Below are 24082 nucleotides of genomic sequence, written 5' to 3'. Positions count from 1 at the left end.
ACAATCCACAAATTATAAAAAAAATTACAAAGCCAAAAGTAGTCCTAAGTGCACCGTCGAAAATTAACAAGAAATTTGCCATTACAAATATTGGAAATGGTAAATGTTGAATATGTATATATTATATTACAATAAGTCTTGCTTGTGACGGGTCGGATCTTGCGACGGTATTTTGTGAGTGAAAATGGGTAGAGGGGACAAGGTGGGCACCCACCCCATGTGCTCCTTCTCTCACCTCCTATGGGTTTTTTGTGAGACAATATGGTACCCGTCTCTTGTTTGTGACGGATACCCTCCGTTACAAATAAGAATTTGTGATTATATTATACTCCCTCCATTCAACTCTATAAGGTCCTTTTTTATTTTACACACTATTCACAAGTGAGCATTCACTATCAATTTTCTCTCAATACGTAAGTGAAAATATATTCATGTGAGATCTTGTTTGATTCGTCTTTATGAGTACATTAAAAATATCTAGTTTTTATAATTTTTGCAAATACGTAGCTAACGATATTTACTGCGTAAAACACGCATTGACAAACGTGAAAAAAGAAAAGGGTCTTGTGGAGTTGAATGGAGGGAGTACGTAGTCTTTGGTTTAAATGAAAGCACTATGTCGCTAGTAAGAATTGAACCTCCAACTTCATAATTGGATCAGATGGCTCTTACATATATATTGTATGTAGTAATAGAAATACTATGTTTTTCTTCACATCTAAATTATTTGTCCAATTTTACTTTGGTTTATAGTCTATAGTGTGGTGGAGCGAGGGGAAGGTTAGCAGGGGCGGTCGCCTTCGCTGGCGTTTGAAAATTTCGAAATTTTTAGTTAAAATTTTCGAATTTTTTCAAGGCCCCCTTATAATATTACCCTTCACCCTCGCTGACTTAAAATCCTGGCTCCGCCACTTAGAGCCTTACCCTGTATCCGCCCATGTGTTCAACGTCGGAAATTTTCCTCAAACTGATAATTTGCGTCGGGAAATTGCTTTGCGCCTTTGTGAAGAATCCCATATTTACCTACTTGTAGACCTGGCAAAAGCAACCCGACTCTATTGACCCGACCCGAAAAAGCTGACCCGAGACCCGAAGTGACCCGAACTACATTACCCGAATGTGACCCGAAAACCCGAATTGACCCGACCCGACCCGAACATGACCCGAACTTTATTGACCTGACCTGAAAATGACCCGATCCGAAACCACCAAACCCAAAAATGACCCGACAAAATATAACTCTAATTGATCCGAAAAGACTTGAAATGACGATTTCTCTATTATTCATTGACCCGAAAATGACCCGGCCCGAAACAACCCGACCCGCTTGACCCGAAACTGACCCGACAACAAACCCAAAACAGACCCGAAACTCGAAATGACCCGTCCCGACCCGAGTTAACCCGAAATCAATGAGAAACCCGAACTGACCCGACCCGAACCCGACCCGTTGACCCGTTTTGCCAGGTCTACTGGCCACATGTGAGTGTTCGACATTGAATGAGAAAAAGAGATTGTACCACTTTATAACCAAGGGGGATACTCCTCCTATTGCCAATTGGTTTGATCATGGAACCTCCCTTATATTGTTGAGTGGTCCGTCTCTCCTCCGTTCGTGTAAGACCCAGACCCATTTGCATGATTTAACAGCTTTCGCGTAAGAGATTCATTTTTTTTTTCTCGTTTTCCAAATTTTGTGAGACATTATGAAAAGCAAGTCCGTACGAGTAGTTGGGATAAGACAAAAATAAAATGCATAGATAAAAACAACCTTTTTAAATAAGATAATATTTAATATTAAGACGGACAACTACACAAATACTCCCTCCTATTCTACATAAGTCTCCCATTGTCCATTTACGTCTATTCACAATAATGTCTTATTGTCTATTTTTGGTAAACTTTTATACTCTATTAATCACTTCAACCCCACAACAATATCCCACCTCAACCCAAAACAATACTTATTTTAATCACTTCGCTCACAATAATACCCCACAATACCTTCCCTCTCTCCAATTACCTCACCTCACCTCACCCCACTACAATACTTTATATTATTTAACTCCTTTTCTTAATTCCCTTATCATGCCCACAATGGAACTATTATCCAGAATAGAACGGAGTATTAGACAATAGGATTGTTGACGGAGTTTCTCAACGAAGACATTGTCACAAGTTGACTTAACAATTAAGATGCTCACGTCAAATTTTAATGGGTAGGTCCGAATAGACCTGGCAAACGGGTTAACCGGGTCGGGTTCGGGTCGGGCCAGTTTGGGTCGGGTCATTTCGGGTTTCTCAAATTTTCGGGTTAGTTCGGATCAGGTCAGTTCATTTCGGGTTACGGGTCTATTTCGGGTTTGTTGGTCGGGTGTGTTTCGGGTCAAGCGGGTCGGGTTAATTCGGGTCAGGCCATTTTCGGGTCAAAGATTAAGAGAAGAGAGACATTTCAAGTCTATTAGAGTCAATTAAAATTATATTTTGTCGGGTCATTTTCGGGTTGAGTGGTTTCGGATTGGTCATTTCGGGTCGGGTCTGTTACGGGTCCATGAAAGCTCGGGTCATTTTCGGGTCGGGTCACTTCGGGCTTCGGGTGTCATTCGGGTTCAGCAATTCGGGTCGATTTCGGGTCTCGGGTCATCCTTTTCGGGTCGGGTTGATTTTGCCAGATCTAGGTCCGAATCTTAGCGAAAAGATCCATATCCATATTCACATAAATTTTGATAGATTCATATCCGAACCAAACATATTCTTCGGATCCATAAAAATGAAATCCATATCCTCTCTACCAACTACCAAGGTTCGATCCAACGGATATGAGAGGAGTACTACAATGACACTCTAAATAAAAATAACGCAAAATCTCATTTGTCACGGGCATGTATCCGTCACTTTGGAGTGACGGATACCATTTTTTCTCACAAATGACCCAATTAGAGGAGAGAGGGAAGCACATGAGAATGCCCCCACCTTATCCCCTATTCATTTTGTAGTGGCATTATCCGTCACTTGCCCGACCCGTCTTCAGCAAGACTAATTGTAAAAATAAATAGACAAAAAAAGGGGAGGTTGGGCGTTCGCGTACCCACTCATTCTCTCTCCTAAAACTAAAGAAGTCCAAACCATTGTTTTCACACAAGAAGGAACAAGGTTGCTGGGGATTAAAATCAGTGTTCGTCTCTTTAAAAAATGAAGGCAGATGAGGAGACGATAGGAAGCGGAAGAAGTGGTAATGCTAAAAAGCCATCAAATTTTATAGGTAGACATCGTTTACAAGCTGCTCTTTCCCATCTTGACCAACAAATCAATATTTTCCAGGTAATCCTTTTTCTATTTGATTTCATTGTTTTTTAATAACCTTAATATAGTAAGATTAACAATATATTCTAACTAATTAGGGTAACAATGAGTTAATAATTGAATATCTCATGAGAATATGTTGTCAATCTTACCATGTTAAGGTTATTAACATGTGTCCTTATGTCACATTTTAGAAAAAGCCCCATATGTATTTATATTTATTTAAATGGAATCGAGTTTGTATGATTCTGTGGTTTTGATATTGTAGGAGGAGTTAAATGAGCTTGATTCCGTTGGTGGACCTTCTACAGTTTGCAATGAGTTAGTAGTATTGGATTCATTCATTTCGCTGCTACCCTCTTGTCTATTACTCCGTATTTGTGTATGTTATGATTGATTTTGGTATAATGTCAAACAGGCTGATTACCGGTGTTGAATCTACGCCAGACCCCCTTCTCCCCGAGTAAGTTCCTATTATATACTCCCTCCCTATTCTAAATAACTTTCCCTATTTCCTTTTTTGTCTATTCACAATACTCTCCCTATATCTTGTTTGACAAACTTTTATACTTATTTTAATCACCTCACCCTACAACAATACCGCACCATACTCATATTTTATCTTATTTTAATCACCTTATTTCATAACAATACTTATTTTAATCACACAATACCCTCCTCCCTTAATTCCGGTGCCCTCTATGAAAGGGAAGGGTTATTAAAAATAGGAGGGAGTATTATATATTATATATTATATATTCCTAAAATAAGAATGTGATGAATGGTGTATGTATGTAGGACAAGGGGCCCAGTAGATGTAAGTTGGGAGAGGTGGTTTGGAGGAGGAAATACCTCAAGAACTCACAGGAGATGGATCTGATTTTCTCACTTCATGAAACCACAAACAAACACAACCCCTCTTACTATTTTCTTTTTCCATAATTTATGTGATACACTAAATTACCGAGTTTATTTCTCTTGATTGATTTCTGCACTCTTTATTATTTGGTTTAATGTGGTACAAGTGCTGCCACCAAGTGTATCTGGTCATTTGGCTGAGACTGAAATTTATGGGACACTGTAACACTTCCCTTATCTTGAGTTGTTTCCATTTTTTTTTTTTTTTATTGATTCAATACACCACATTGTCAAACCCAGTTTATGAGTTCGGATCTTAGCGAAAAGATCCATATCCATATCCATATCCACGTGAATTTTAAACCCAAATCCAAATCCATAGGATATGGGGTAGGATTTGGGTCTTAAATGGGTCCGATCTTTTTCAAACTTTTTCGTTAATTCCTCCATCTTCTAAATGACTTTCACTATTAAAATTACATAAAACGCATTAGAATGTTTGACATGTAAAATAGTCATTCTCATGTTAAAAGTAACAAATTACCTCTATTTTTCTGTTTTCATTCTGTTTGATAGCACAGTCTTCAATGCGATACTTTCATTTCGCTCTTACATTTTCATTCCTCCTTTCCGATCAAAACACAACTAACCAAACTCATACATACACAAAGAAGTAGGGATATGAACATCTTTTTCATATTTCTTGCAATTTTATTTCGAAGTACAGAGAATCTTGTATTTTGTTTCGACTTTCCTGGTTATCGTAACTTTCCCGATTCATCCGATGATAGTCTTATCATACAAGGAAATGACGTAAAAGGATATGATAATTATTTAATAGTATAGATTTAAAGGGTAAAAATGGAAAATTAAACTCAATCAGGTACCTAGAATCTCAAATGATACTCTAGGTAACATTTTATTTCTGATAGTTTATTTAGTTAAATAAACTACTTGCAAACACTTACAAAAAATTAAGGTACCTGAAATTATGGTCAAATAAGCGGAGCCTTAGGACTAGATGGTTCTTTTCTTTGAATCAGTTTTTGTAACATTCAGTTTTCTTTGTCAAATGCGTATTTTACCGTATCTTACTAGATTATGAATTACTCCATATGAAATATGATTATTCCCGGTCATTTTGTATTAGATTATGTCATACTTTGGTATAATTATATTATTGAGAGACCGTTTTTCCGGAATTTTTGTATTTCTTAAGAGAGTAATTTATCATGATTATTTCATAGTTAGTATAGGAGTAATAGGACGACGTTTTACAGCAGACGGTACCGAGTGCTGACGAGCTACTCTAGCTGAGGATACTTTGTGATGTAAACTAGAAGCCCAGTAGTCTTGAAAGAAGAAACAAATTATGGGTAAGCTGAACTTTGATAAGCCCAGTTTTGTGCGTATTGTTATTTGAACAAATAGTACTCATAAGTCCATAACAATTTAAAGTTCAATAGGTCTTGGTATAGACGGGTGGGACGAACAGACGGGTAAAGACCTCTAATAAAATGGGTAGGGGGGACAAGGTGGGGCACCCCTCATGTGCTTCTCACTTTATAGCAAATGGGTATTTTGTGAGGAAAAATGGTATCCGTCTATACGTATAGACGGATACTGTCCGTCTATAATGAGAATTTGTGTTTAAAGTTATTGAATTCCTTTTAGCATTGTGGTTATAAATGTCGTTTATGTGCTACTTTAAATATTAAATCATGTCCGGTGGTTGTAAATGTCTTACACCAACTCAAATCACGGGATTAGAACAAATACTTTGATAGAATTATGAACGGTTGAATATTATTGAATTGCATTGCATTGTAATATGTTAGAATATAAAAACGAATCAAGGAACTTCAACCATCAGCTTAAACTTTTGGTTGAGATGGTTCCTTGACATGGTATCAGAGTCTGGTGACCAAAAAGGTCACGGGTTCGAATCCCACCCCCTCTATTCTAAAGTGGATAATCGTAATGCAGCCAGGGGAATCTCTCGCCGCACCCACACTTCAAGCCCAAAAAGAAAAAAAGGGCCTTCGTGTGAGGGGGAGTGTTAGAATATAAAAACGAATCAAGGAACTTCAACCATCAGCTTAAGCTTTTGGTTGAGATGGTTCCTTGACATAATACATGAACGATGAGTACAATATATATAGTAGAGCTAAGCTAGGGTTACAAGGATTGCTACGCAAGACACGCCTAATTACAAAGAGATACGGAACGATATATTTCCATTTCCTAAATTACAAATATATACGGAACTAAATTATAGAAACGAATAACTGTTAAGATATTTCCAACTGTTAAGATATTTCCTTTACATACTTAATATTAATTTGATGGTCAAAGTCCTCTAAGTCAAGAATGGTAGAGGGGTACTTTTCGTAAATACTTCACCCGTCCAGATTTTTTTTTTATCTATTCCATCAAATTATACTATTATCAATTAATAACGCCTAATGAAACTCTTTCTAAATTAATATTAATTTGATGGTCAAAGTCCTCTAAATAATTTTACTTGCATTGCTTGTTGTCAATAAGAACATGCCATTTCGTAAGTATAAGATAATTGGAGTATAATCGAAATTGCAACGCCTTTGGTCCATGTTCGGCGCGACGGGCACAAAGGTGTGTTTGGCGTAGCTCACTAGCTCACTCATTCATTTCACATTTTCAGACTTCATGGCAACTAACCAAAGCTTATAAATATAAAACAAATGAGAGGTAAACTCCTAAACATGCAATTAGGGGCGGATTTAGGAATTAAGAATATGTAGAGCTGATTTAAAATTGTAGTAATTGATTTTAAATTGTTATGGTCGTACAATGTGCTTGAGGTAGCAACCATCTAGGTTCCGAGACACCTGTAAAAAAAAATTCAGTTAAATTTGTCTAATTTTCTATTTTTTTTCCAAATTACTTTCATTTGTTGTGAATTTTTTCTTAAATCGCCACTGGAAATCTATAAGCCAATATACATAATAGGGAGTATATTATAGTGCAATTATACCAACAAATATAAGAAAAAAATCTGTCTTTTTTCTTTACAAAACGTGCTATTAAAACCTTGTTTCAAACAACGATTATTCAATAAATCATCTTTCTATAAGATTAGATATCGTCTAATGTTTTAATATTTTCAATTATATGATTAATAGACTTGGTCTTATATAGGAGTATGTACCACACGATATTGACATATTGTACATAGTAGACTATTGAAATAATCAACAAATTAGAAAAAAATATTTATGATTATTGTAACTCAAAAACTAAAGTTTTATTCTTGCTCTCAATAATGACCAAGCTAAAACTAGTCCTACGCCGCTACGCGTAACCTCGAAAAAATTAACAAGAAATTTGCCATTACAAATATTGGAAATGTAAATGTTGAATATGTATATATTGTAGGTATTCTTTGGTTTAAATGAATGCACTATGTCGTGAATAGATTTCTTTTTTTTTGGCAACGGTAAAGATATAAAGTTTACATACAAGTAGTACGGCTCCTCTTAGAGCCATTCATACAAATTACAAACTTGACAGAACAAGTCCAATAACCCAAGTAGCCACACCAATAGAGGAACAACGCCTGGTCATAAACACCACAGGGAATAATCATCCTAGGACGCAACCAACTTAGATCAGACACAGACTCATCCCGTCATTATTTCTATAAGATATTATTATATGGAACAAACAGAACAGAATAAACACCCATCTTCACGGTTGGAGTAAGATGGCTCTTACATATATTGTAGGAACACCTCTATCTTAAATGTAACACCCCGGCCCAAACCTAGGGTCGGGAGCGGTCACTCACGGTAGCTTGTCAGGCTGTGTACATGACCCACAGATCAACACAGGTCCTTTCCAACGCATTTTGTCCTCACTCATGCATCCCGGGAACCTTCTTAGGAGGTCACCCATCCTTAAGACTACTCTCAGTCAAGCACGCTTAATTGTGGAGTTCTTTCGCATGGATAACCAGAAAAGAGAGTGTACTTTGTTGATATGAGTAGTACTTTCAATCTCTTTAAGCACTAGTCAGATTTTCAGCCTATCAATGGACCTCTTTAAGGGAGTACCCCACCCAAATAACGTTTTCAATTTAGTGGAGTATTACATTAAAGGAGACTAATTGCACAAATATTAGATAATAGAATTGTTGACGGAGTTTCTCAACGAAGACATTGTCACAAGTTGACTTATTAATTAAGATGCTCACGTTAAATTTTAATGGAGAAGAATATTATAATTAATTTAATTTATACTCCATCCATTTTTCTGTTTTCATCTCGTTTGACACCACCGTCTTCAATGTGATACTTTGATCACAGTTCTTAAATTTTCATTCCTCAATTTCAATCAAAACCACAAAATAAAAGGAATATGAACATCGTTTTCATATTTCTTACAATTTTATTTCTAAGTACAGAGAATCATGTATTTTGTTTCGACTTTCCTGGTTATCGTAAGTTTTCCGATTCATCCGATGATAGTCTTATCAAACAAGGAAATTCTAGCATACATTTAGACGCGCTCCAAGTAACGTATGAAACACAAAACACAAATGTTTATCCTATGACCAATCTATCCGGTCGGATAATGTACCACAAAAAATTTAAGCTATCGAACAATGGAAAAGTCGCGGATTTCAACTCGACATTTGTTATCAACACCAAGACTAGCGAAGGTAGTACTGGAGGCGAAGGTCTAGCGTTTATTTTGGCTAAATACTCGGAGATTCCAGATAAAAGTCACGGGCAATGGCTCGGGATTGTAAACGCTAGCACGAATGGGTTAGAACAAAATAGTATTGTGGCTATCGAGTTTGATACGAAGAAAAGCTTTCCTGAAGATATTGACGGTAACCATGTTGGATTGAATATTAATAGTGTTTACTCGAATACATCTGTTTCGTTGAACTCGTCTAATATCCGTATTGCAAGTGGTAACGATACTACAGGAATGATTATGTATAATGGTACGACATATTTGATGGATGTTTATGTCGTCAAGGGAAATACAATAGCGCGTAATTTACCTGAACCAATAATTTCTATGTATATTGATCTTAGGGATTTTCTTCCTAATGATGTTTATATTGGGTTTTCTGCGTCAACCGGGTTAAGTACTGAGCTTAATTGCGTAAAATCATGGTTTTTTGTTGGGTCGGACTTGGATGATAAAGGGTCCTCGACTTTGTGGGTTAAGGTAACGGTTTCTGTATCTGTATCGCTCAGCGTTGTTCTAATATTAAGTCTTGCTGGTGTGTTCTTGTACCGGAGAAGGAAACTAAAACGGAACGACCCGCCTGATGATGACGGGAACACTATTTCAGGTAAGGGTGGTTCATTCACGGTTTGATACAAACCGCTAATTTAATTCGGTTCACACACGGTTCGGTTCGGCAAAACTCCGAACCTAAACCGTACCGTTGATAACGTTTCTTTAAACGGTTATTAGCGGTTCGGTTTTCGGTTAACCGATAATCGTTTTACATGTACTTTTTTTTCCAATTTCCGCTTATTTTTTATAATAGTTTAATTAAGTGTTCATTATATATTATACTTAAAAATAAAGTTAATTAGATAAACTTTAGTTTAATCGATTTAACTAATAAATAATTTGGATGCACTAAGAAAATTAAACGAAAGAACAGTTTTTTTCTATAATCTTTTACAATTTTCCGCTTACTTTTTTTGTGAAACGGTTCAGTTCGGTTAACCGGTTTTCTAAAATTGCGAACCTTAACCGAACCATTTCCATAATAGAGTTAACGGTTCTGTTCACCGAACCACTTTGTCAAAACGGTTCGGTTAACTGAACCTAAAAAATGCACGTTTTTTCGGTTATTGTGGTTCGGTTTATTTGAACACCCCCAATTACAGGCATAGAGACAGGGATAGGTCCGAAAAAGATCAAGCTCAAGGATATCAAGGAAGGTACCGGGAATTTCAACATCAAAAATAAGCTCGGAAGTGGTGGGTTCGGCATAGTTTATTTGGGAATTTTAGACGGAATTGAGGTTGCGGTTAAAAGGATTGACAATACACCGGCAGGGAAGCAAAATCTAATAGCAGAAGTTACCACAATTGGAAGCCTTCATCATAAGAATTTGGTGAGATTGATCGGGTGGTGTCACGAGAATAACGAGCTCATATTAGTTTACGAGTATATGCCTAATCGAAGCCTCGACTATTATATACATATCGATAGTGAAAACCAAAATGAGAACAAAACAAAGTTATTATCTTGGGAAATAAGGCACAACATTGTGTGTGGTGTGGCTCAGGCTCTCGACTACCTTCATAACGAATGTTCAAGACGAGTCCTACACCGAGACATTAAGGCTAGTAACATTATGCTTGATTCAGATTTTAATGCCTGTCTGGGAGATTTTGGGCTAGCACGAATGTTCAGCCTAAGCGAAACTTCACATCATTCTACAAAAGAAATAGCGGGTACTCCAGGTTATATGGCACCCGAGATCTTTCACACAGGCAGAGCGACCTCAGAGACTGATGTATATGCATTTGGGGTATTGGCCCTGGTTGTAGCCTGTGGGAAGAAAGCGGTGTTTGAGACCAAGGCCAGTGAATACAGAAATAGTATTGTTGATTGGGTGTGGGAATTGTACAATTTGGACACTGTTCTTGAGGCAATCGACGCTAAATTGGAGGGCAAGTTTGAGAAGGTACAGGCAGAGTTTATGCTTGTGTTGGGTTTAGCTTGCTGTCATCCGAACCCATCTATGAGGCCTTCAATGAGAAATGCCCTGCAAGTTCTCATGGGAGAATCGCTTCCACCGTTAGTTCCCTGTGATAAGCCGGTGTTTATTTGGCCTGCAACTCCCCCGTCTTTTAGCTGTGAGGATTCTCCCAGTGGCGGAATTTTGACGCCTTTTTCTACCCTTGATGCAAGGTAATTGTACCTTAGCGTGTTACTTGTGATTCTTGAAGGTGGTGTACAGTTTGTATAAAGTCTCATAACTCTTATTATGTTCTTGTTGATAGATTCTGATTTCCTTGTTTAATATTTTGGGATTCGCGATGGTACTCTTCAACTTTTTCATTTTCTCAATTGTATGAGTTCAAAAAACGGTGATTGACGTAGAATTCTAGTATCAACTAAGAGATAAATGATCATACCCAAGTTTCCAAAGTAGTGGCAGAACCAGGATTATCTATTAGGGGACGCAAAAAATGTTAGTGGGGGCAAACTGGTTATGCCGTAAAGTAAAAAAAAATCAAAAAATTTAACTAAAAATTTTGAAATGAGAAAAAGTCGATTATTTTTGTAGTCCTGTCGAGGGTTGACTCGATTCTGAACTAAACCGGACGGTATAAAAATATGACCAAATTATACCAAAAACACAATTAATATCAGACAATATGAGTGGTTCAACATCAAAGAGTGTAAAAAATATCAACACCCCATCAAATAATTCTAAGGACATGGACAAAAACAAAGATGAAACAAAAATAATAGGGCAAGGAGAATTGTACTCTCCTAACCATGCAATCAAAATTAATACAAATCACAACATTAATCATAATAATTATAACAATAAAAATAATAATTTAGGAGGTGAAGATAATAAGGAGAATAAGATGGTGGTGAAAGGTGTAGCTAGTGATATAAGGAGTAGGATGATTACGTTGAAAGATAAGGTGATGGAGAAGCTTACGGCGGCGGCGGTGCCGTCGGATAAGCTAGAGAATGCTAGGAGTTTCTTAGAGACTATGATTAAGGATGTTACTTCTGCTGCACAAGGGATTACTAAGGATGCTCTTCAAAGGATTAAGTCTCATCTTGTTGATATTTTGCCTTCAATATCTCCTTCACTTACTTCCAAGGTATATTACTCCCTCTGTCCTGATCATTTGTTTACCTATTTCTTTTTTCGGATGTCTCGTTCATTTGTTTATATTTCTATATAAGACATGCTTCTAATAGCTAATTTGATTTTCCACATCCATAATTGTCCACTTATCATCCAATAACAATAACTCTTAATGGTCTCCTCCTCTTTCATTGGTCGTGCTGCCTAAAGTAAAGGTAAACAAATGACCGTAATAGAGAAAGTATATATATTTTGGTTACAATTAAAATATTTTTCTTGTATCTAATTTGGTAACATGTTTCATAAGGATATATGATCATGGTTAATTTGATTCTAATGATTATTGATTTTGTTTGAAAGCTAGCCACCATGAAAAAATTGAACATCATAGTCCCCTACTCATGTTGAAAATGTAATTAACTAATCATATGGTCGGGTTTGCTTGGACTGATGGTAATTATTACGTGATAATTTAACTATTTAAGAATTGAATATAAAGATAAAAGATAATGACAATATTGAATAGATGAAGCCAATGAATATGCTAATACTCTGTTATTAGCTAGTTTCAAAATATTTTGTCGTTTTGGGCCATTTGCACGTGGGTTAATAGCTCTTAAGATCACTTAGCAAATACGGTTTACTAAATTGTACTCTTTTGGGGGGGTGAAAGTGGTTAAACAAAACTTGGCTGAATTGAGCTGAATTTAATTGACCTTAGCTAAATGAACTGAACCGTGAGTTGTGTTGAAGTAAACTGAACTGAATTGAATGAAGTTGAAATATATAGACAAGTCGGGCGACCTGGAGTGAGCTAAACAGAACTGATTAGAGTTGCAACTCATTGAACTAAACTAAAGTGAGTTAAACTTAACTGAATATAAATTGAAAATAAGCTGAAATGAACAGGCTCTAAGTTGCATTTGAAATTGTAGTGTGCCTAAGAATTTATTGAGTCCTCTGCAGCGGGTTTATAGAATTGGTGGATCTCATATGTGAGAGTTGGTCGCACAGTACACTTATACTCCTATATAGTTACTAAGGTAGATGTGCCAGCTTCTGGTTTTTAGTGTAATGGTAAAACATTTTTCATAGTAATTTTGCGGCATGAAGTTTGTGTGAACGTCAACTGAAATAATCGATGAAACTACAGATGGTAGATGATGCCGATGAAGAAGCAGAGAGCATAGAAAACGATAAAAGGGATAACAAAGAAATGAAGAAAGACAACTTTGATGAGCATCATCATAAGGGAAAGACTGTTTCCAGGCTCTAAGTTGTGCAATATTTTCTACTCCGTCGCAGTGTGTATATATATATAGCGCAAATGTAAGGCCTGTCATCCAAAAAAGTGGAACTCGACCATACTTTGATATCAAAATCTAATACTCTTTCCGTTCTCTTTGTTTGAAATCTCCATGGTGACGGAGAAAGTACAAACTTAGGACTAGATGGCTTTTTTCTTTGAATCAATTTTTGTAACATCCAGTTTTAAATTAGTTGTGCACGCCTGCACGGTTAGTGCATAATTTACCGTATCTTACTAGATTATGAAGTACTCCGTATGAAGTATGGTTATCCCCCATAATTTTGTATTAGATTGTGTCATAATTTTTTAAAGTAATTTATTTTTGCAGTACGTTTTTTTACTCATCTCAATACTTTTTACACAAAATTTTCCATTTGATACCCTTTAACTTCCTTTGACTAAGAAAAAACACAATCAATTTCTCTCTATTCCCAGCCCTTCAATTTATCAAACAAATCAATTTCTTCATCAATGAATGAAAATTTGAACATTAAAAAAATATGCTTGATGCGTAAATTGTAAATTAATCAAATAATTGATGTTCTTCCCATAACTTTATTAATCTGTTTTATGGACTTATATAGTTTTGGGTTAATTAGGGTTTGATGGTGGTTGGAGGTTGTACACTGGTAGCTGGCCGCCATAGTACGGATGAGTGACGGGCGGCGCCCCTAATATGAGGCGTCGGAGAGGGAGGGATAGAGAGGGATGGTATTCAGGCTGTTGAAAGGAGGGAGTTGGGTTGGTGATCGACTACGGATTGGAGGGTGTTGGTTGATGTTGGTCGGTTGGGGGTGGTCGTGGGTGAATGGCGACCCGGTAGTTGTGGTGTTCATTGGAGGAGGCAAGAGCTTGTGAGGGTGATAAGGGGTGGTTGAGAGGTAAGGGATGACGGTGGTACGGTGATTGGGTAGTACGTAATGCTGGTGTTTCCTTTTCAAAAGTTTTCCATTGAATGTAGTACAAAATGGTGGTAAATGACAAGGGTAAAATTGTCAAATGTGTACTATAATGAGTAATATGTAGAGCTGGCAAACAATGACACGACACGAAAACCCGACACGAAATTAATGGGTTTGGGTTGAGGCTTAATGACCCATTTATGTAGGTGGGTTGACACGAACACGACACGATATTTAATTGGGTTGGGTTTGGGTTGAGCTCTCTAAACACGAACCCGACACGAATGACCTGTTTACCATATAAATCCTGATTTTTCTTGATCCTCCATCACATAAATCTACTTAAACTTTCTAAATATGGACATGACACGAAAACACGACACGAACCCGACACGAAATTAACGGGTTAGGGTTGAGGCTTGATGACCCATTTATGTATGTGGGTCAACACGAACACGACACGATATTTAATTGGGTCGGGTTTGGGTTCGAGGGTTTGTGACACGTTTACATGTGACACGGACACGAACCCGACACGACCCGATCTGTTTGCCAGGTCTAGTAATATGTGTACTGCGGAAATAAATACCCTTTTTAAAACAGTAATTTATCATGATTATTTCATAACTAGTGTAGTTCCCGTGCTATAGCACGATACTTTTTAGATTTATTTTATAAAGAGATATCATCAATTAAATTATTTGCATAAATGAAGTATACTTTTAATTTAATGTTATAATCTACATATAATATTAATAAGAGGTTAAAAAAAAGTTTACTACCATACGAAGACATTTTAAGTTAAGTTATTTTTTACTATTAAAAATAACACAATAACTTTATACCGTTACATGCAACTAATTTATGAATAATTATTAAGTTAGTTGTATAACTTTATTAAAACGCGTATTGACCTTAAAACGAAAAGCAGTAAAAACTATTCCTCGCGTCGAAAAAGACGATTTACGAATTATTAAAATAATGTTTTCACCTTTTTATTTCTAATAGAAAATACATAAGTGTTTTTACATCCTTCAAAAAATAGTCCATATTACTAAGACAGAAATTTACATAATAAATAACCGATAATTTCTTACAAAAGAGGTAAAATATAAATATAATATAAATTTAAATTTATACGAAATCAAGTTCACTCATCTAACTTATAATATGACATGTAGAGTCCAAAAGTATTGGCTAAAATAACTTTTACTTTGATAGATGAGATAGAATAAGTGGGCTACGTATAAGGTCCACAATTTACAATCCATTTAATAGTATCCAAAGAAATAGGCCCAATTAAGAAGAAGTTTCTTTAGGCGGGAAAACTAAGAGAATTTTTATTCTCTTAGTAGTAGGGGGATTAGTATAGGATGATGTTTTACAGCAGACGGTACCGAGTGCCGACGAGCTACTCTGGTTGAGGATACTTTGTGAAGCAAATTAGAAGCCCAGTAATCTTGAAAGAAGAAACAAATTATGGGTAAGCTGAACTTTGATAAGCCCAGTAAGCACATTTTGTAAGTGGGCCAGGCCAGGTAAGGTTGGGAATTTATTATGGAAGTTCCATCTTCAAAACGTAACGCTTGAATAAGACGGTTTTACAGTAGTTTACTAGTTTGTCATCATACCCATGAGTTTGGATTTGGTGTGGTGGTTATTTACCCCCATCCCTTTCGATTGTGAAATAGTTTCACAAAATTTAATGTAAAATTGTCATTGAAGGGACTTACTTCTTGGCCCACGAAACCGAGTTGCAGAAATAATCCAACAAATAAAACAAGTTTCCATTGTGAAATCACAGACAATTTATATTAAATCATTAATAAGAAACATACATAATTTACATCCACTCGGCATTTTAAACATTTCAAACTCTCATCTCTCTATTATCCTAAATTACATTTTACTTTCCGGGTGCAAAGTTGGTTGCAAAAGCCCATGCATTGTTGTTAACCGGGTCAGCGAGATGGTCTGCCAAGTTTTCAATTGGGCCTTTACCCGTTACAATCGCTTGAACAAAGAATCCGAACATTGAAAACATAGCCAATCTTCCATTCTTGATCTCCTTCACCTTCAACTCCGCGAAAGCTTCTGGGTCCTCGGCCAAACCCAATGGGTCAAAGCTACCACCCGGGTAGAGTGGGTCGACCACTTCACCAAGCGGCCCACCGGCAACACGGTAGCCCTCAACTGCACCCATTAAAATAACTTGGCAAGCCCAAATGGCTAAAATACTTTGAGCATGGACTAAGCTAGGGTTACCCAAGTAGTCAAGCCCGCCCTCGCTAAATATTTGTGAACCGGCTTTGAACCAAACCGCCTCACCGAACTTAACCCCATTACGAGCCAATAGCTCGGGGAATACACACCCCAATGCGCCCAACATGGCCCACCTACAATGAATGACTTCAAGCTCACGATTCTTAGCGAAGGTTTCAGGGTCAGCTGAAAGACCAGCAGTATCCCAACCGTAGTCACCAGGGAACTCACCAGTCAAGTAGCTTGGGGCCTCACCAGAGAATGGTCCCAAGTACTTAACTCGATCGGGGCCATACCATGGGCTACTTGATGATACTGGCTTAGGTTTCCCCGCGGTTTTCCTCATGGTGACTCTCCCTTCACCAATGATTTCCGAGGCAGTTGGACCGAGATTTACGGCCTTTCCGGCCAAGGAAGGGGAGGAGAGAGCCATAGTTGAGGATGCCATTTTTGGTTTTGAGTTGGGATTTAAAGAGGGAATTGAAGGTTGAGTTGTTGATGAGTATTTGGTTTTAGTTTGAGGTATTTATACAAAATGGTGTATCAAATAGTCCTTATCTAACTATCTAAGGAAATCAGTATCCATATTTTTATTGGCTTAGGGTTATGAAGGATCATGCATGGAATTTTTTCTTAAAATGGGGTTGAAAACCAATAAATTTAACAAAATGGGGTTAGTTTTAAACTTATTAAAAACGCGTCGCCCACGCCATCGCCGTTTGCAGGTCGGATTCAGGTCGCCCTCCCGCTAAGCGACCATATCACAGGCGACAAGTAAATAAAGTTGATATTAGAGCTATCCGGTTTTGAATCAAGTCGCTCGGCGGGTGAGCGACTTGAGACAAAGTCGCTTTGGGGGTGAGCGACCAGGCTGCGACCAGACTTCAAAATTTTTTTGGAAAAAAATAAAAAACAAATGATGTAGCAGCAAGGAGTCGAACCCAGCACTTACGCATACACACTTTAACCACCAGACTAATCAAGATTCTATGTATAAGATTAGCGCTTAAATTTATAAGTAACACTCAGGAAGCATTTAAGTACTCCGCTGATTATTAAATATTTAATACTAATTTCATAGTTAATTAACAAGAATTAATGTGGCATGGTGGTTAGTGCATGGTAATGAAAGGCATGAGATCCTATGTTCAATTCCCCCTAGCTACATTATTTATTTATTTTTATGCCGGAAAAAAAAAATTGCTATAAAATCGCTATGCCACTAAGCGACTTGTCTCAAATTCAATTTTTTTTTAAATATTTTCTACTTATTCCCAAGTCGCTCAATGGCTAAGCGATTTGACCTCAAGTCGTCGTCCATTGACGACTATAATCCGAACCCAAGCTTGGGCAAAAAAAGCTACGTGGACCCATTTTGAGTAATAACTTTCAAAGTCACCCCATTTCGTTAATTTGTTTCTTGTTGAACCCCATTTTGGAAAGCATGCTTAGATTTTTGGTAGACTACTCAAACTTTTGAAGCCACACAACATAGTGTCCACTTGCATGTAAGCATGGGACAACTTTTGTTTTCTATGGACTGTGCAAAAACAAACTCAGCAAGTTTATGGTTGAAAAATTCTTCTCCACACAAATTTGATTATATATATTTTCTTGTATGAGAGATTGACTTATAAGCCGTCACAATCATTTGTTTTTCTTATTCATCTGATGAGATTTTAATTAAAGGTCAATAAATTATGTAAATCCTATCTGTGAATGAAACCAAGGCTAGTGATCTAAGTTCATTTTGTATCTGAGGCCTATGTACAACATCAATCAGTAAATGAAACAGTGCAAGACTAGCACAACAGTAATGTTGTGACGACTTGTGATTACCGTGACTGATTTTGCAACCAAAAACCAACAATTAGGTACACATTTAAATAGACATTAGCAATTACCCTTGCCCCTCCTCAACTATTGAATTAGCGAGCAATGTTGTAGTGTCTAAGTAATCGACAAATTTACAAAAACATTTTCTTAGTAATCACAAATTCACAATGTATTAGATTTTGGTTGGTGAAGCTTCATTTGATCCATCCATCACCAACCCATCTGTTATCCATGAAATATCATCGACCATCCGGATAAAAAAGTTGACCGGGTGAACTTGTCATAATAAAGCATGTTTTAAAGTCTAAGGAAGCTTCACTTTAACTAATTCTTCTAATTAAAATATATTGATCAAACATTCTAATAAAATTTGTTATTTATAATCTATCTTTTATTTGCAATCTGATTATACTGAAAGTAATTCGCTTATTACCAAATAAGGCTGTAGTTAATTTTATTCAGGTCGGGTAATTGGTGAGCATTAAGCCCTAACAACACTGCAATTACCTACATCACAAGCCAAAAGCCAGAACCATACAAGTAAGTCTTCCTTAAGACGACATTATCGGTCTTAAGTTTAAAACGGGTCAATTACATATCACTTATGTATATAAGAATGCATACGTAAAAACAATATATTTACCTTGTATACACAGGTGTTATGATACTTAACCCGTCTTAAGCTTAAGACGAACAATGATGTCTTAAATGAGAATTTGCGAACCATATTAACCCCATGCCAAATCATAACAATCCAAAGAGAGCAACATTAATCTAAAACCCTGAATGACCAACGCAACCCAAAGAGGTCCACATGTTCACCACTTATTGGTCGTCATTCAATGGGTTACAAAAATCTCAAGTTGCATGGCTCATAGAGCACCAACTCTACCCTACAAAAATCTGAATAACAAGATAAGAATACACAATTAATTTCTACGATAACGAAGTCAATACAATTTTTCATTTTTAACTGTTATATCGATGTTGCCATTCATTAACTAAAACACACAAAATACTCTTTTCGTAAACAACATATTAAGTTAAATTAGTAGATTTCGGCTTAAATAGTAGATTGACCAATTAATCTACTATTTTCATGTATGTGTTTGGTTAATGGGATATGCACATAGCTAGATATCATTTTGTCGAGAATTTACTGTTTTTGAAAATGCTACTAATAGCAGTATATTGTAATAACATATCCAGGCTATGTTTTGTAAAACTACCAAAAAAGTAAATTTTTAAACCTTAAAAAAGAAATTTAAAACCGAAAATGAATCGATAAGGAAGTGAAAATTAAATCGATAAAGTATTGATTATATAAAAAAGTGTTTGCAAACTAAGCGAAAAAGGAATCGATTTTGATGAAATGACGTAAAAGGATATGATAATTATTTAATAGTATAAATTTAATGGATAAAAACGAAAATTTAAATCAAATCGCAGTGACGAAATCTCAAATCTTATCAAAGAACATTTCATTTCGGGTGAAATTTTATTTGGTTAAATAAGCTAATTGTCAAACGCTTACAAAAAATAAGGTACCTGAAATTTTGGTCAAATAAGCTACTTTGACAAAATCAGGTACCTGAAATGACTTACCAAACGAATCCTCAGTTTATACATGAAAATGGGAGATATTTTTTTTTTTTGCTAAAATGTCAGCTTTATCATTGATAACAGGAACTTACAAACTCCAAGTTCACATTTTTGTGCCTATATTACATCATTTGCACCTTTGACAACTATTGTCCATCTCTAATAGAGAAAGACTTTGTATTACAAACATTAATCCTACTTTTAAGGATACAGAGAATTTGCCCGGCTAGAATAGTAGGGGTGGTAACCTGCTGTGTTAGCCGAGCATTGTTGCGTTGCATCCAAATCATGTACCAAACTGCAAGGATTGCAGCAGTGGTCACATTCTTCCTCCCCGTACTCCATCTTCTTCTAGCAATCTGTTTAAGAACATCGGTGTCTCGCAGATTAGCCCCTAATCTGCTGAGAACATGCTTCATAACCTGTTGAACATAAGGACATTCCTGGAATAGATGCATATGACTCTCTGTACTGAGAGCACAGATGCAACACAGGTCATCAACAGTAACATTGTAGCAGTACAGTCTATCTTTCAGTCTCAAGGCTTGATTGACAATTAACCATGCCATGAATGAATGCTTAGGAGCTTCAATGTTAATCCAGATAGATTTGTACCACTCCACTTCAATATTTTTCTCCCTCAACCAGTATAATCACCATTACCTAAGATCCAGGAACCATCCACAAAACCATATTGAATAGTGTCCCTGACATGACACACCCTCCTCCAATGCCAGCTTGAACCATCCACAAAACCATCCTGAATGGGAGATTATTTCTTATATTTGCTAATTATCAAACACGTTTTCTTTCATTTAATTTGATAGTCAAACTTACTACTAAAATTAGCCAGCCATATTCTGCTAAAGTTATCAACTATCATGCATACATTTGCTTCTGCCATCAACCAAATATGGCCTAAATCGGAATAAATCGTGAAATAATTTCTTAATAACTTAATGTGTTCACCTTCACTACAATCACCAGGACTTACTTCTTAGCTCCCGAATTGCATAGTCAATCCAACAAATTAGGCAATTCTTCCATTGTGAAATCATACAAATAATGCCAAGTCATCAAATAAAATCATTAATAAGAACCATACATAATTAATTTACATCCATTTGACGACACCTTAAACCGTCAAAGTTAAATTTCACATCCCTAAACTAAAAAATTACATTTACTTTCCGGGTGCAAAGTTGGTTGCGAAAGCCCATGCATTGTTGTTAACCGGGTCAGCTAGATGGTCTGCCAAGTTTTCAATTGGGCCTTTACCCGTTACAATCGCTTGGACAAAGAATCCGAACATTGAAAACATAGCCAATCTTCCATTCTTGATCTCCTTCACCTTCAACTCCGCGAAGGCTTCTGGGTCCTCGGCCAAACCCAACGGGTCAAAGCTACCACCCGGGTAAAGTGGGTCGACCACCTCACCTAGTGGCCCACCGGCAACACGGTAGCCTTCAACTGCGCCCATTAAAATAACCTGGCAAGCCCAAATAGCCAAGATACTTTGGGCATGGACCAAGCTTGGGTTTCCCAAGTAGTCAAGTCCACCCTCGCTAAAGATTTGTGAACCGGCCTTGAACCAAACCGCTTCACCGAACTTAACCCCATTACGGGCCAATAGCTCGGGGAAAACACACCCCAATGCACCCAACATGGCCCACCTACAGTGGATAACCTCGAGCTCACGGTTCTTAGCAAAGGTTTCAGGGTCAGCTGAAAGACCAGCAGTATCCCAACCGTAGTCACCAGGGAACTCACCAGTGAGATAGGTTGGGGCCTCTCCAGAGAATGGTCCCAAGTACTTTACCCTGTCTGGGCCGTACCATGGGCTCCCTGATGACACTGTCTTCGGCTTACCGGCGGTCTTCCTCATGGTGACTCTTCCTTCACCTATAATTTCCGAGGTGGTCGAGTTGAGCTTTACGGCCTTTCCGGCCAAGGAAGGGGATGAAAGAGCCATTGCAGAGGATGCCATTTTTGGTAGGAGTTGGGATTTAGAGAGGAGATATTGAGTTAAGATTATGGTTGTTGATGACTTGATAGTAAATTGTCTCTCAAGTATTTATAAGAAAGGGTGCATGAGATGGAACTTATCCAAGGAAATCAATATCCACATTGTTATTGGCTTAGGGTTACAATGCTACCTCAAACTTAGATTTTTGGGATTCTACTGATACATTATTGAAACTAGCTTGAAAGATTTGAAGCCACGCAAAATATTGGCCACTTGCATTCAAGCATGTATGTTTTTGTCTTGTACAGATATGATTCTGCTTGAAACAAACTCTACTTGTCTATGGTGAAGTCATTTCTGTCCACAAGATTTCATAATTGGGCTGCCACCGGTCGCACCAAGTCTCTGTATCATCCTATCACATGTTATATAGGGTTGATTATTTCAATGGTCAATACATATTGTATGTAAGAGGTTAGTACTATGCGATTCGGTTGGATTCGTTAATTGCTTGACGCCATCTCATTTTCCTTGATTACTGTTCCATCTTTCAAAAATTAAATTGTAGTAATTATATTGCTCATAAGCAACGCTCAGAACCGAAGATGTTTTATTCTAGTGATTTAAGACAGGGCTATTGTGGACAATAGGTGTCAGGTTCGAATCACTCATCTCCTCTATTTTAATGCGACTAAGTGCGCGTTTCATGAAACCCCAAAAAAAAAGCTCAAATCTTGGGTTGAGTTTTCTCAATAGATCCGCATAGCATCACAACTCACTTAACTAATGTGATAGTGTGATTCTTGTATTATTTGAAAAGAGAACCAAGAAACTTTCAAATCCCCCCTACTACTAAGAGAATAAAAATTCTCTTAGTTTTCCCTCCAAAATACATTTACCTTAATAAGGAAATAATTAAAACTTTCTTTTAATAAACTATTATATTTTCCTTAAAATATAATTTTATTATAATTATAATTATACTCTAATATTTTAATTAAATTCAAAATTATTAATTATTTCATTATAATAAAATAAAATTGGTATTAAACTATAAGCAATAAGTTGCTAAAGTTTTCATAATGCAATAATGATTAGTTTAGAAAGTAACTTAACACATCCCCTTTTGCTAATAGTGAAATGTTCTTCACTCCTCACACTATATCATACAAATATTAATTATATACCATAAATAGGAGATACTATTACTAATTTTTAAACACACATTAATGATTAATGGGATATTTTGATTTACTATACATGTGGGACTGCATTAATAATGAGGATGATATAGAAAAATATTCTCCACAATTTTTTCATAGTTATATTTTCCTGTTTTTTGCTACAAAGGTACTCTACAAGTTGACTATCTCATTTTACAAATCCTCTAATTTTATTGTATAATTAAGTCATTACTTGAGGTTATTCTTTTGGTAAATGTAATTGTATAATAATATTATTTGATGGGGCATATTCTGCACCCGCTGACCAAGTCAACACATTGAGCAAGGTCAAAGATATCCACAGCAAGTCAACGGCTTAGACAGCCTAACCGACGAGGCCTGTCGGCCCGTCAGATGGGTCCCGGCCGGGGCAACCAAATGACCAGGGGCACACATCCGCGAACTCATATCCAAGACCCCGGCGGTGAGCCAACAGGGCCCGTCGGCCTGCCATGGGTCCCTCGGCCGAGGGTAGATCAGTCTTTCCACCTGCTAGCCACTTGGCCACTACGTGACAAAAGGTGAAAGTCTATAAATACTCCTCTACTCTCATTGAGTAAAGGATCCACAATTGAACCTAAGAATCACTATTCATCTGGTAATATCTTCCTTATCTCTCTACAATACGCACTTTGCTAAGTAACAACAACTTACCTCTCTAAGTTACTGACTTGAGCGTCGGAGTGAGTTCGCTCGGCCCAAAGCCGAGCCCTCAGTTTGTTCATCGTTTCAGGAGACCGCAAGGAGGAGTTAACAAAAGACGTCATTCTACAAGCACGGGTGGTAACAAATAACTGCTCTGGAATTACACCCGGAACATTATTTTTTATAATTAAGTAATAATTTATATAATTAGTTCAGTTAAATATCAATCTTATTTGGTGTGATAACTATCAAATTTTCGCTCTTATACCGCTTACCAAGCTATAATATTTAACGTATTTGTATATTATTATCTAAAAAACC

General features: G+C 36.8%; 6 protein-coding genes across 7 annotated transcripts; 3 read left to right on the top strand and 3 right to left on the bottom strand.

Moving 5' to 3' along the window:
* Positions 1-3066: 3066 nt before the first annotated feature.
* On the top strand, positions 3067-4398 carry LOC141594066 (guanine nucleotide-binding protein subunit gamma 2-like). 2 transcript variants are annotated; one of them, XM_074414268.1, is made up of 4 exons: positions 3068-3321; positions 3572-3624; positions 3722-3766; positions 4102-4398. In XM_074414268.1, the coding sequence occupies exons 1-4, from the start codon at positions 3193-3195 to the stop codon at positions 4181-4183; spliced, it is 309 nt and encodes a 102-aa protein (XP_074270369.1). In that variant the 5' UTR covers positions 3068-3192; the 3' UTR covers positions 4184-4398. The 2 variants fall into 2 exon arrangements, with proteins under 2 accessions (XP_074270370.1, XP_074270369.1); XM_074414269.1 differs by lacking the exon at positions 3722-3766 and having other exon boundaries at positions 3067-3321.
* Positions 4399-8775: 4377 nt separating this feature from the next.
* Positions 8776-11193, top strand: LOC141594590 (putative L-type lectin-domain containing receptor kinase S.5). The gene is made up of 3 exons (XM_074414598.1): positions 8776-9511; positions 10062-11094; positions 11187-11193. Exons 1-3 carry the CDS (start codon positions 8776-8778, stop codon positions 11191-11193), a joined length of 1776 nt encoding a protein of 591 aa, XP_074270699.1.
* A 373-nt stretch (positions 11194-11566) lies between these two features.
* On the top strand, positions 11567-13653 carry LOC141594065 (uncharacterized). The gene is made up of 2 exons (XM_074414267.1): positions 11567-12029; positions 13170-13653. Exons 1-2 carry the CDS (start codon positions 11628-11630, stop codon positions 13290-13292), a joined length of 525 nt encoding a protein of 174 aa, XP_074270368.1. The 5' UTR covers positions 11567-11627; the 3' UTR covers positions 13293-13653.
* Positions 13654-16017: 2364 nt separating this feature from the next.
* Positions 16018-17008, bottom strand: LOC141596258 (chlorophyll a-b binding protein, chloroplastic-like). Its single transcript, XM_074416358.1, has one exon. The coding sequence runs from the start codon at positions 16935-16937 to the stop codon at positions 16134-16136; it is 804 nt and encodes a 267-aa protein (XP_074272459.1). The 5' UTR covers positions 16938-17008; the 3' UTR covers positions 16018-16133.
* Positions 17009-20073: 3065 nt separating this feature from the next.
* LOC141594589 (uncharacterized) lies at positions 20074-20496 on the bottom strand. Its single transcript, XM_074414597.1, has one exon. It carries the CDS (start codon positions 20494-20496, stop codon positions 20074-20076), a length of 423 nt encoding a protein of 140 aa, XP_074270698.1.
* Positions 20497-20990: 494 nt separating this feature from the next.
* On the bottom strand, positions 20991-21998 carry LOC141596257 (chlorophyll a-b binding protein, chloroplastic-like). Its single transcript, XM_074416357.1, has one exon. It carries the CDS (start codon positions 21912-21914, stop codon positions 21111-21113), a length of 804 nt encoding a protein of 267 aa, XP_074272458.1. The 5' UTR covers positions 21915-21998; the 3' UTR covers positions 20991-21110.
* Positions 21999-24082: the final 2084 nt, after the last annotated feature.

Source organism: Silene latifolia, chromosome 8 (genome assembly GCF_048544455.1).
Source record: "Silene latifolia isolate original U9 population chromosome 8, ASM4854445v1, whole genome shotgun sequence".
Lineage (NCBI taxonomy): Eukaryota > Viridiplantae > Streptophyta > Magnoliopsida > Caryophyllales > Caryophyllaceae > Silene > Silene latifolia.
This window is presented reverse-complemented; position numbering and strand designations above follow the sequence as displayed.

Bases quoted from the DNA above. Each gene is read 5' to 3' on its own strand.
- LOC141594066 (XM_074414268.1), top strand. From the start codon at position 3,193: ATGAAGGCAGATGAGGAGACGATAGGAAGCGGAAGAAGTGGTAATGCT. The intron at 3,322-3,571 runs GTAATCCTTTTT...TTGATATTGTAG, and splicing joins AACAAATCAATATTTTCCAG to GAGGAGTTAAATGAGCTTGA. The intron at 3,625-3,721 runs GTTAGTAGTATT...AATGTCAAACAG, and splicing joins CCTTCTACAGTTTGCAATGA to GCTGATTACCGGTGTTGAAT.
- LOC141596257 (XM_074416357.1), bottom strand. From the start codon at position 21,914: ATGGCATCCTCTGCAATGGCTCTTTCATCCCCTTCCTTGGCCGGAAAG.
- LOC141596258 (XM_074416358.1), bottom strand. From the start codon at position 16,937: ATGGCATCCTCAACTATGGCTCTCTCCTCCCCTTCCTTGGCCGGAAAG.
- LOC141594589 (XM_074414597.1), bottom strand. From the start codon at position 20,496: ATGGCATGGTTAATTGTCAATCAAGCCTTGAGACTGAAAGATAGACTG.
- LOC141594590 (XM_074414598.1), top strand. From the start codon at position 8,776: ATGTACCACAAAAAATTTAAGCTATCGAACAATGGAAAAGTCGCGGAT. The intron at 9,512-10,061 runs GTAAGGGTGGTT...CCCCAATTACAG, and splicing joins TGACGGGAACACTATTTCAG to GCATAGAGACAGGGATAGGT.
- LOC141594065 (XM_074414267.1), top strand. From the start codon at position 11,628: ATGGACAAAAACAAAGATGAAACAAAAATAATAGGGCAAGGAGAATTG. The intron at 12,030-13,169 runs GTATATTACTCC...ATGAAACTACAG, and splicing joins CTCCTTCACTTACTTCCAAG to ATGGTAGATGATGCCGATGA.